General features: G+C 44.2%; 1 protein-coding gene across 6 annotated transcripts in view; it reads left to right on the forward strand.

Moving 5' to 3' along the window:
• The window catches only part of bbs9 (Bardet-Biedl syndrome 9), a 123510-nt gene that overhangs the window by 55117 nt on the left and 55266 nt on the right, over positions 1–13127 (forward strand). For all 6 annotated transcript variants that reach the window (XM_046876167.1, XM_046876165.1, XM_046876166.1 and 3 more), the window contains 2 exons: positions 4457–4639; positions 8990–9215. In XM_046876167.1, the coding sequence (XP_046732123.1) occupies positions 4457–4639; positions 8990–9215 (409 nt within the window). The remainder of the gene's footprint in view (positions 1–4456; positions 4640–8989; positions 9216–13127) is intronic.

Consider the following 13127-nt stretch of genomic DNA (forward strand, 5'->3'; position numbering starts at 1 on the left):
CCCGACGAGAGTTTTAATACATGTCAGATCTGCCACATGCCCCCAAAGAGCGGCCAGTTTAAGGGTCTCTCAGAGGGCAATGGAATGTCACGTGGTCTGTTTTCAGGGGAATGGGGATGGTTCAAGGCAGAAAATGGGGAGGGGAATGAAAGAAAAGAGAGTAAATTAGGGGAATTAGCATTTGTGTTAGTTGAAAAAGCTCATATTTGGCCCCTTAGACTTAAGAAGTGCACTACTGTCTTCTTTCAGATCGTGTGATTGGATGTCCTTTGTTCATCGAGATGCCAGAGTTGCACACCTGGCGAGTTTTGCTTTTGTTTTTCAGACTTTCTGGCAAACGCACACACACACACGCTTTGACTCGTGATTCAGTCGAAGATTGGACGAGGAAAAACTCGGTGCTTCTTTATGTTGTGTTGTCTTAAAGACGCAGCCAGACGGCAGAGTGTTATCTCTTGTAGATACACCCAGTGGCGTCTCAGTTGGGGTTTTGTTTTTGTTTGTGCCTTGCAGATTTTTGGGCATGCTTTCAGTCGACGTGCGTGGAATCCTTCGTGTACGCTGTTCAGCTGGAATATTGTTAAAAGAGTTTAGCCTGGAGTATTTGATGATTTGTATACTATAGGTTCCTGAGGGTTTTCTTGGGTTCCTGTGGGTTCCTGGGAGTTCTAATGTCAGTCCAAATGATTTATAGTCACTGAGATCTTTAGTTCTTGGATTCAGTTTGAGTATTTCAGAAAATCTGTCTTCGAGCATAAAAGCAGCTCAGGGACAGGAATGGACTGATGAGAATTGGACCAAGACCATCTTCAGCTTTTCTTAGAATGCCCTAATAAAATGTACACCACATGGACAAAGGTTTGTGGACACCTCACCATAAGATTCAATGTGCTTTTTAAACATTACGTTCCACACTGAGTCCTTGTTTGCTCTTATAATAAGCTCCACTGCTTCTGTTCCACTAGATGTTTGAGTGGAGAAATGTGGAGGTTCATCAGGCCACAAGGATGTTAGTAAAGTCAGGATCTGATGTAGGTGAGGTGAGGAGGCCTGGGTTGTAGTTAGCATTTCAGTTCATTTCAAAGGTGTTCAATAGGGTTGAGGTCAGAACTCTATAGCGGGAGATATTCCACTCCAACCCATGTAAAGCATCTCTTCATAGAGCTGGATTTGTTCCTCCTAGTTCAAGTGAAGAGAAACTCTAACCCTAGGTGCTACCACATCCAGAGGCATCCTATACAATTGCACAAGCTTGTGGTTACAGTTTACATATATGGCTGGAGTTTAGCTATCCCAATACTTTTATCCATATTGTTTAGCCCAGCTGAGCAAATCTATGGTAGTAAATCGTGCGATCAAGGATTAGTGTGTGTTTGTAGCGTGTGCAGTGTGAGCAGGGTCACTGTGTGGAGGTGGCCTGGCTGCAGCATGGGAGGTGAGTTTGGGTTGGTGATTACAGAGCGGGAACAAGCATCTGCTAAAATGAGTAGAGAAAGCTGCTCTAATGAAAGGCCTTCTCTCTGCCTCGCAACGTCTAAATCTGGAACCTCGAACGGATTAGAAACGAACGTACACAAACCTCTAGCGGCCTATCTCTGCAGGTCCGGCGGCACACACACGAATTTTCAGGGATATGTATATACATGGAAAAAAGGGTTGGTTTTTAACAGACATTCAGGGATAGTCCTTACCAGGCGAAAATTGTTCACATCTGCTCAGTTTATAATTTTAATTGCATCTGCATTTTGAAATGATATCACAATATAGGTGTTAACAATATGCTAGAATTTTTTTTTTTTAAGTTTTTATCCATGTACGTAAAAAAAAAGTCTTTGATTTGTGTCCTGAATTGTTCTTTTTTTTCGTACTGTAATCCAAGCCCAAACCAGGTAAAGATGAGGTCCAAAAGACCAAAGCATGTTCTTTTTTTTTTTAAAGACAAGAGAAAGACCAGATTTGCAGAATGAGCTTCTGCTGTAGTGGGATGTAGTGTCGGCCCTCAAAAAGGAGCTGGAGGATTAGCAAGAATCAGGGGAGAAACAAAAAAACCCAAAACAAAACAAAGAGCTCTGGCCTTATCAGACCGTGTGGTTTGGAGCCTTCCACGGCGGCCGATAAGCCGAGCTCAGGTTGCCCGTGTGGGTTGCCAGATGCTATCGCACGTACGAGTCTTTCTCGAGCCTCCCTGACTCTGCGCTCCAAAGGCACGGTTTATAAACAAGCATTGTCCGGGCCAAGCGACCGAATGCTATCGAGCCGAGCGCTATCTCCACACCGTGACCGAACACAAAAGCAGTTACTGTCTAGGATTATTTGTCAGCACGATCCCGATCTTTCGTTTTCTCTCTCTATCTCTCCCTAGGGAGCTATTTCCCTTTTCCCACACACATTTTTTTGAATTATGCTGCATGCGAGTGCACACTCTTAGGCCATGTCCACACTCTTTGCTTGTGCCTTCTGTCCAGACTGTGAACGAAATGAAAACATCGTCTTGCATTGTGTAAAACGATTTTAGATGTAAAATTTATCCGGATTAATGTAGACATAGCCTACGTCTCTTTTTGAGGGGATGCAATTTACTCGTCTGTGATTTCTTTTTACATTTGAAAGCACCTGCTCTTTCTGTATTTGGAGCGTTGGCTACATCCTTGAAAACGTTTTATGATATCCTGTATCAGCGAATCATCGTGTCTTTCTCTGCATCTGTTTTTATTGCGGCTTGTCTAAGCTCTCAAGCTGTACGTCTAGCGATCGATCTAGACGGCATCAGTTTGTTGTCTTTGTTGTTGTTGTTGTTGTTGTTGTTGTTTTTATCTATTACCGGACCACTTTCTTCCTTGTGTATTTTTGAGCCACACATGGCACATCACCACACAAACCCAGACACCTCGGTCCCGTCTCGAAGGTCCCCTATTGTTTCAGATGCGCGTTGTTAATTGTTAGCGCGCTACAAAAGCCAAGCTTGTTTTCATGACATCCGCGTCCCTCCTGGTGCCTCGTAAAAACCTCCTTGTTACGCTTCAATAATTCATGGGTTGTGGAAGAATCTCGTAACGAACCTACCGCAGGGGGAAGTCCGCTCTTTGCCCATCACAGACATTCCAACACCTCAGTACTCCTCTGCACTCCTGTCTGGACTTTTCCACTAGCTTATCTCACGTTCCCAAATCGTTGTGAGAAGAGCTTTCCAGGAGAATGTCGACGCCTCATGTTTGGATGAGCGCATTTCCCTCTCGTCAAGGTGCAAGCAAGACCGCAAAACTGAAAGCATCCCTCAGCCAAAAAGAAACAAAAACAAAACAGCGAACGAATAAATACGTGGTGTTTATCCCATCTGGGGAGATATTTCTGCCTCTCAGCTTGCGGCTGCGTCCCTCAGGAATAATGGATTTGCTTGGCTCGTCTTCAGCGCTGGTTACTGGTCACGGTTTGTTTTGGGTTGTAAATGTAACGTCGGAAATAGACTGCGTATATTTAGGCTGTGTAATTTTTGCTAAATGCATTGGTAAGCGAACAGCTATGGCAGCTGTGTGTGTATGTGTGTGTGGTTCCCTTAAAACCAGCTTTTTGAAGAGCTAATCATTTCAGTTTTAACAAATTACATGCTATTTGTTTTTGCCACAAAGATCAATATTGAGGTTTTTTTGGATTCGGCTGCAGAAGATTTCTCGCAGACCCTCTGGTAAAGTTGAACGCTCTAACCCGAGCGTTACGCTGTTCACGCTTTGCCGTTTTGCCACATGAAACCAGATGCGAAGCTGCACTCTGTCTGCTAATCTCCTCTCCTGGACAGTCGGGCCTAGATCCAGTCCTTCACACCACACTCACACACTCACAACACACACACACACACCATGGTTTAAATGTGCCTTTGTTCCATCTCAGCTGGCATCAATCAGTTCTTGCGCCGGCCCTAACAAAAGCCCCTTCACCGTGGCTCAGTTTGCCTTGGCACAGGCCTTTTTGTCACCACACACTCCTCTCTGTTAGCAGGCTACACTTTTAAAGGCAGCTTCCTGGTTTTCATTCCTTGGAGACCTAGCGGTTTGCAGAGCGATTGAACGTGAGTGAAAACTTAGGCGTACAGGTGACAGGTCACTTCAGCAGCCCGGAATTCACTGGTGTGTGTACGTGAAAAGTATCCTGTCTAAATAATGCCTTTTATTTTCGTTTTTGACATTTTCTTACTGCACCGAACCGATCGGAAGGCTTTTATCCTAAAGTGTGGCCTCTTTTCGTCTTTTTACCCCCACCATTCTCGTTCAGTTTACCGATCATTTTCCTGTCAGCACAGCTTCCGCTTCCCCCAAAAACCTCCACGTACAAGTTTAAACCTGCTGCCTGTACCGCTCATAACCTCCCACAGGGGTCTCCAGTTTAAACCTGGAGGTTTATGTACTTGCATGTGACTCAAGTTTTCCCTTTTCCCCTTTCCTTTTTTTCCCCCATCGGTCAGGTGATAGCCCTGGCGGATGCAGCCGAGGAGAACCGAGCGTGTCTGGTGCAGGCCTTCTCCAGGTTACGCAGCTCCACGCATCTGCTCATCCTTCTGGTCTCTCTGTGGCAAGGACTCGGCATCGAGCAGACAGCTATACTGGAGGCAACACTACTGCCCCTGCTGCAGGATACACCACAGCTGGTGAGGACACACACCCACACAAACACACTTTTTACTGGTATTAACAAAGAGAGGTCCTGAGATAATCAATTATGGCACACATTTTTTGTTATTATAACAAGTATATTTAATGGCTCTACATTAGAGACAGATTTCTATTTATTGTCATGCTGTAGGACGATTCAACCTCCCGTGAACCCACACACACACACAAACGCATGCAGATCAGATAGCAATATATAAGCTATAAACTATGTGACTGGCACTGCTGCAGGTTCCTTTGCATTTGTACAATGCACAAATACAGTACGATGAGAAGGCCATAGCAAAGCCTACAGTGATGTTAGTGCTACCTTTCATGCCTGTGTAGTAAAAGAACACCCCCGCACTGTCACTCTCGCTTCTAAGTACCCTATTTTGGGCAGCGTCCTTGACCTCGGAGGCCCCAAAGCATAAACACTGCTGCTGAGAGCGGACCAATTGTTTGTGCTCTTTAGGAACAGTATCAGGGTTTTGTGTGTGTGTGTGTGTGTGTGTGTGTGTGTGTGTGTGTGTGTGTGTGTGTGTGTGACTTACTGACTGACTGTCTTGATCCATTCCACAAACTAGCATATTGAAAGAATCGGTCCATTGAACGCTGAGAGATCAGAGAAAGAGGGAACGTGTGGATTTGCCTTTCTGTCTTTTCCCTATTTCACTGACTGTCAATTTTTCCTTTTACACGCTTGAGGCAGGAGGCTATTTGACTTTTTTTTACCGTTTGAGCTTTGCAAACTATCACATTAAACACATCCTGTGTGGTTAGAAAATGAAATATGGAGAAAAATAAATGTATGTATACAGTTTATACAGTTCATTCTTCAGTCAGAGCAACAAAAGAATCTGTGTTGCCTTGCTTGATGTACTTAATTATAAGATTGGCATCAATGTGAGGTAAACATGCTGGTGGCAGAGTTTAATTTATACAACTGTACAGACAGGCCGATATATAACAGACAGCCAGACTGACCAATAGGCAGACAGACGGATGTATAACAAACAGACTGACTGACCAGAAGACAGACAGTCAGACACAAGCAGGGGACCCAACAGGAAGCAGACTAACAGGCAGATAAACAGAAAAGCAAATAAACCAATCAATAGACAGGCAGGCAGACTAAAAGACTGATTGACAGCTGCACTGATTTAGAGAAAGAGTCCAATGAGCACAAAATGGACTGTGACCAAAAGACAAACAAAATACCTCACAGACAGACAGACAGACAGACAGACAGACAGACAGACAGACAGACAGGCTAATGGACAGAGAGAGAGAGAGAGAGAGACAGAGAGAGAGACAGATAGACCAACAGACCAACAGACCAAAAAATATATGACCAGACAGGCCAGCAGACAGAAAAATTGACAGACAGGCCGAAAGACCGACAGAGAGACAGACAGACAGACTGACTGACAGGCCAATAGACAGACAGACTAACTGACAAATTAACAGACAGGCCAACAGCTTGACAGATAAATTGACAGACAGACAGACAGACTGAGTGACAGACAGTGGGCAACAGAAAACATGTATTAACTAAGCAGCTCAATAACTACAATTAAGGACTAAATATGTGGTTTATATTAATACAATAATTAAAATTTAAATATTAAGAAGAAAAAGAAAAAAATAATTTATTCCAAGAGAGAGCTACCTTACAAATTAGACCGCCATTCAAGCCTATATTCAATTCTAGCTTCATAAGCCTGCAAAACGGATAAACGACAACATCACCTTTTCATCTAATATTATAATACCAAAGAAATCGAATAAACGACTGTCATTTTCTGGCTTGTAGTGATTAATGGCTGTGTGTGACGGCGCTTTCTCCCGGGCCGCTTTTCCGGGCGTCACCATCACTCTGTTCACCAAACACACACCGCAGGAGGCTAATCCCAGCTGCAGGTCACTGCAAATACCTCCAGAATGAAACCCGGAGAGCTCCTTCATGGGTAAACAGTGACAGGTGGCTCACACACACACTCGAAAATTCTTGTACACATCAGGGCTGTAATTTGCAGTGCTGCTATATAAGCCAACATCTAAAGCAGAACAGTGTCCTCATCTGAATGGGTGCGCTACATTTAGCCCCATTCCATATATACATACACGGCCTGCTATATTTACACGCCGCTCCTCATGTGCATGCCACGTGAGTGAGCTAATGCAGGCAATGGCAATTACCAGCAATTACCTCCAATTACCGGGGAATCCTTTTTATAACACAACCGCACAACAAAGGGTTTGCAAAAAAAGGTGCCTCAATCCCTTTCTTCGCCATTTCCGTTTGGTCGCCGGATTCACTTTATTGTCAAGTACAAGGGGGAATGCTAAGCGAGCCATAAAAGCGGTGGAACAAAAAATAAAAAAATAATAAGAAAATCGAGCCTTGGAAATCCGCAGCACCGGAATTAGCGGAGTGTAAGCATAGCGGTTAAGATGGTGACACAGGGAAGGTGTATGCAGAGAGATGGTTTGGTTTCTATAGCTACCGCTACCGCTCCTTCCCATGTAGGAGTGTGTGTGTGTGTGTGTGTGTGTGTGTGTGTGTGTGTGTGTGTGTGTGTGTGTGTGTGTCGGCAAGCGAGAGTGAGTGAATGAGTCATGGTCAAGACCCAGATAGAATCAGTAAACCAAGCCAGGCGCTCACTAATGACACGTATCATGAGCTTTCTCTCTCGCTCCCTCTCATTTCCTGTTCTACCTTCATGTTCCCAACTCGAGCAAATCGTATCAGCGAGTATATATATGTGTGTGTGTGTGTGTGTGTGTGTGTGTGTGTGTGTGTGTGTGTGTGTGTGAGGTCAGCACACATGTTTAGACACACACACTTTTTTTGTCGACCACCCGGAGCCTCGGTCACACCAAGTCACCGTATTCCGTTTTCAGAGCCTCTTATCTTTTAACACAAATAATCCCGAGCCGCTGGAATTCCAGCAATGCAACCGGCCATGAAGAAAGCACTCAGGATCTTCTCACCTGTGACCACCTTACCTGAGCACCTAACCTCCCAGAAACACCCTCACACATAACACAAACACACATTTTTTTTATTCCCCTGGATGTTTTTCCAAGTTCCTGGAAAACTTGCGCTCAGTGATGGCTACTATATCCGATCTCGTCCTTTCGTCTATTTTTCGCATTTCTCTCTCTCTCTCTCTCTCTCTCTCTCTCTCTTTCTCTTTTTCTCTTTCTCTTCCCTCCCCTCTGGCTGTAAATGGCTCTTCCCTGTCATCATCATTACAGGACTGATTACCTGTCATTAGGGTTCATTAAGGGCTATCTGGATGGCGGCAAGGGACAGCGCAGCCCTGCCCTCCCTGTCAACACCCGGGTTCATCCGCCGTTGCTGGGAGTCTTGGACTCCCACACACACAATTTTCCAGTTGCTATTAACCCCTTTTTTTCATGGGATTCCATGTGCTATTGCTCTAAATGCCAATGGGTTTAAATAAAGCAGGGTAAAAATGGCTTTTTACTTTTCCAGCACAGTTAAATTCTTCCTTTGCATATCCATGATACAGCACCCCTAGAGCACAGCAGCTTAAGGGACTTCAACTGGCAGCTTGGCAATACCAAGGCTGAACCCTCAACCTTCTGATCAGAGCTATCTACTATTATCATCTACCAATAGAACAGCACTGTTTTAATTCTTGCTTGGCTAAAGAAGCAAACCACAAGTTATATCAATGTGCAAATTCTAATTATTGTCATATCAATATTTTTAATTGTCATAGTATTTCTAGAGTGCATCAAAATGGGTACACAAGGACTTATATGGCTAAAGTTTTTTTTGGAAGGAGTCTCCAGTTTTATTTACACAGATCAGGCACAACATTATGACATTGTAATATTATGAGCGGAAAAGAACCAGTTGAACCAGTGACAGGGTCATGGGCAGCCAAGAAATCCAACGGACCAGCTCCTGTAGCACAAATTACTAAAGAAGTTACTGTTTTGGCAGCAAAAGGGGGACCCACACAGTATTAGGCAGGTGGTCATAATGGTATAGATGATCTGTGTATTTATTATAATTTTATTATTATAAAACATTTTTTTAACCTTCAGACCTGTCTGTCACAGTCTCCTGAATTTCACACGTTACCTAAACTCTACCTTTAGGGGCGCTATACTATCATAGTTCATCCCTTATCATTTAAAGGTCTGTTTTAGCTATCGCCTCTGACTCAAATAAAACGTTGATTAGATTATGAGCGATTTTTCTTTCTCGGTTCCCTCGCCTGACCAGTACCATCAAATACACGTGTGAAACCAGACGATGCTTTTGAATCCGAGTGTCTAACATACTTCCTTTTTGCCGTTTCCCTTAGGGCTGGGAGGAGAGCGTGGACGCAGCTGTGTCTCATCTCTTGAGAACGTGTCTGTCGAGAAGTCCTAAGGACCAAGCCATTAGCCTGAGCACCTCCCAGCTAAGCATGCCCAAAGACACCTCGCGCCTCAAGAAACACATCACACTGCTCTGTGATCGCATCGGCAGGGGAGGGCGCCTGTCACTTTCCTCCGAAGCCAATGCTCCAGCGCCTGTCATGATGCCAGGTGAGTGTGTGCAAGTGTGTAAAAAAAAAAAAGGTTTTTTTGAATCAAGGTTTAGAACCTTTTCGGAAAATTTATGATCTACTTTCACTTGTCTTTTGATGTCCTCGACATTCCCATCTAAAACTTTAACAGCTTCCAAAGCCTGGTGTTAAAGACCCTATTTCATTGATCGGTGTGTTTACCGTCTGGCTATGTGCTCCTGCATACCTTAAAGGCTCCAGGCCCTCAGCAGGGCCCATCAGGACAGAGGCTCCTACGCATCATTAAACTCCAACAATAGGAGCCGTTGGGGGCCGAAGAAGCCGCCTGTAATCCTCTACTTCCCTAAAGCCACCCTAATTCTGCCCTTGCTCCCCCTCCCTGCCCCCTACCACCCTCCAGACACACTTCTTCATCCTGCTGTGCACTCACAGAGAACCACTCATTCTTCCTTTACGTCGCTTTCACCCATTTCTCTAGGTCACGTCATGTACTTGTGGTTTTTGGCCGAATTACAGAGACAAGTGTGTGAGATGCGAAGCTATTACACTCGGTTTTTTGGTAACTTGACCAGATCTTTGTCCTGTATTGGCTATGAAAAAAACGTAGTTTGAAGTTGTAAATTATGGAAACACAGCATTCTGACAGCAGACTAGCTGAAATGGAGATTAGGCGTTGTTTCTTGGAAACTAGCTCGACACGAAAATGCTGGCGTAGTCGCACAATTTCCAAATCAGCGTTCAATAAGAGTTTTGAACTTTTCGAACAAAACCCACCAGCGTCGACACGCATCATTGTCTTCAATTTGACGTGTTAATGATTCCCATGAATTCTTGTGCTCTGATTTAAACTGTGTTCTGGCAAAATAACCTTAAATCAAGCTGGGGGTCTTGACAAAAACAATCCCAAGTGGAGATGATGATGAGAATTGTTCAAATCTTTCTGAATCAGTCAAAACACTGATGCTGTGTTTATAAGGATTCCTCTGCAAATCGTTTGCAGGAATATTTACATTGGAAGTGCGGAGTCTCCAAAATCAATCGTTACTTCAGAGAAACATTCGTATCCTACAAGAACATTTGTATTATAAAGTTTTAATGATTTAGTTAAGCTAGTGCTATTTAGGGCAAATTTTCGAAATGCGAATAATCCTAGGCTAATTCTAATAATCCTAGGCTAAAATCTATAGACTTTTGCTATGTCAACACTGATCCGGATAAATTTAAAAGCGGCATCTTTTGTCTAAAAACGCCCTACGTCCACACTTTTGCTTTCAATCATTTGGAAGACCAAAATGGAGAATAAAATATGCATTTTTAAACAAAAACTTATTAGTATGGACATGGACATTGATCACTGGTTTGACACCAACAGCGACCATTTTTTTCCCTCTGACGTAATTCTGGCAGAAGATTTCGGAGACTTTCCTGCAGTGTGACTTCTCTTACGACAACAGTCAAACCAAGATCTAATAGGAGCACCGAACCTGATGATGTGATTAGCGTGACAACTTCAAACCACCTCAGTAAAAAATGTGGAAACGAGTCGGATCGACAGTAAAGCAAGAAGAGACTTGCTCCACACACAGTCGTCTTTGTTTTATTTTTATTATCAAGGCATGTCATGAGCAAAATTACAGTTCGTTTGCTGCTAGATACCATTAGTGAGAGAACAAGGGTCTGAACATGTCACAGATTAATGATGCAAAACGAGTCTTTTCCTTGTGTCAGTTTTTGACTGTCATACAGTCTGAGATTCTACATTGTGACAAGGTGATCATCATCTTAATAGCCAAATAACAAAATCTACGTAAGTAAAAGAAATAGCACCCTATAAAAGGAATTAGGCATAGCGTGTCTACAGGAATGATGCACTGCAATGGCTGAGCTGCGTTATTGGAATATTTGGTACACACTGCATTCAAGAAGCTTTGTTTCACCATGCAATTGGGAATTTTTTCATGTAATGTTTGTAAATATGGTGGGAATTTTTACTCTCGTGTGACCTCTGAACTTTACTCAATGATGAAACAGAGCAGATGGCAAATTTCAGAGATCGTGAAGATCTAGTTTTTTTGCCGTCCAAATAAAATGAAATTCACTTCCAATGAAACTCCGCAAGCAAGCAAAGCTGGTATAAAGGGTGAGTTTTTGGAAAGTCGTTAGCCGTGATTATATCTGCAAGGCCATGGTGGTCGCAGTTCGTTTCACGGCCACAGCCGCCATACTCCTGACGTGCGCTACAGTGCAGTACTTAACGCGTCCTACACGTGTGTGGCTTCCCAGTGAGAACATTTCCCTGAAGTTTCCTGAAGTGAAACATCATTTCTCTATGTGATTGGCAGCCCCAATTCACTTTTCCTCCCTCTCTCGGTCCCTTTCTCTCCTTTCGCACTCTCTTTCCTCACTTCCTGGCTCGGAGCCAAAACACACAGCCGGCTCCCATTCGAACCAAAAGTCTGTCAGGCTGTAGATAAACAGTAATTTATTACCCGTTGCTTTTTCACCCGGCTGTGAATGCAAAGTGTTTACGTTTCCACCAACACCGGCAGCAACAGAGACCTCTGTGCCTGCTCGGGCCCCACATTTTCAGCTCCCGTGTGGGTGTGTGTGTGTGTGTTTTCAGAGTACGTGTGCATGTGTGTTGTGGAGTTTAGAGTTGACAGAGAGTTGGTGATTCTTTGTGCAATTTTCAGTGAGGATAATCCTAATTGCGGAAAAGGAAAAGAGAGATGGAGGGAGAGACCCGAGGGTTGTGTGTTCTCTTCTCTTCTCTTCTCTTCTCTTCTCTTCTCTTCTCTTCTCTTCTCTTCTCTTCTCTTCTCTTCTCTTCTCTTCTCTTGCGACTGCAGCCACTTATCAGATGCTAAGGTTTCTCCTCCCTAATACCTCTCCCTGTCTGGCTTTCAGTCTTTCTCCATCTCTCCATCTTCCTCTCTTTGGTGAGCTGGCCCCATCTTTCCTCCATGGCAGCTGGGACATGTAGACAGGCGGTGATCTCACGCCGGCCTCCTCGGTGATAGCGAGAGCTGATAGAGAGATAGAGTGTGGACGGATGGATAGGATGGATGCAGACTTGTGGAGGAGAGTGACGGCTGCTCTGACCCTTTTGGCGAGCATTCCTTCTCCCTGATGAACTGTGTCTGGATGACACGTTGCCTCGACTCCCCGCGCTTCCTAACTTCGAGCTCTGGCGAGGACTTGCGCACACAAATCACAATGACAGACCCCCTCAGTTTCTTCCTGTCTTTTGTTTCTCTCTCTCGAGATGATTTGTTACTCAGCTGTCTCGTTCTGTCTTTTTTTTTAACTGATTCAAAAGTCCACCACCGTTCCCTCCCTGTCTTTTAAAACGACTTCCTGGACGTCTCGTACTGCACCTGCCTCAGAGCCTGAAAGTCTCCTGAACTGCTCACCATGTCCTCCCTAGGAGACGTTGCAGATTTCTCCATCACTCCCTACTCAGTGCTGGCTCAAACTCACGAGGTCAGACTGAGAGTCTAGTCATTCGAACTAGGGAGCTGGCTCGCTCTCCTTCTTATCGCGTCTGACGATGATGGAAAGGTAAATTGGGAGGTAGCAGGATTAAACTGAACAAAAAGTAAAGAAAACTGTTAAGACCCTGACCTTTCTTGCTGTCTTGCTAGTCTTTTTGTCTTTCACTTCAGTAGTTTCACTTCTGAGAAAGTGTAAAAGAGTGAGCCAAAAAAATTCTAAAATAGTCCCCTTGCACAGCAATACAGCGCTTCCAGCATTCCTGGACCTCTGGAATGTGTCCTGGAAATCTTTTTTTTCAAAGTGCTTCAAGCATCTTCAGCAGTTCATGCTGGATCTCCGCAATGGTGTCAACCTTTATCTTCGGTAAGAGAGTGGCAAAGTACGCAGGAGCCAAATCTGGCGAGTTGGGTGGGTGTGTAAGTGAGATCATATGGAT

The sequence above is a fragment of the Silurus meridionalis genome, chromosome 20 (assembly GCF_014805685.1).
Source record: "Silurus meridionalis isolate SWU-2019-XX chromosome 20, ASM1480568v1, whole genome shotgun sequence".
In the NCBI taxonomy this organism is placed as follows: Eukaryota; Metazoa; Chordata; class Actinopteri; order Siluriformes; family Siluridae; genus Silurus; species Silurus meridionalis.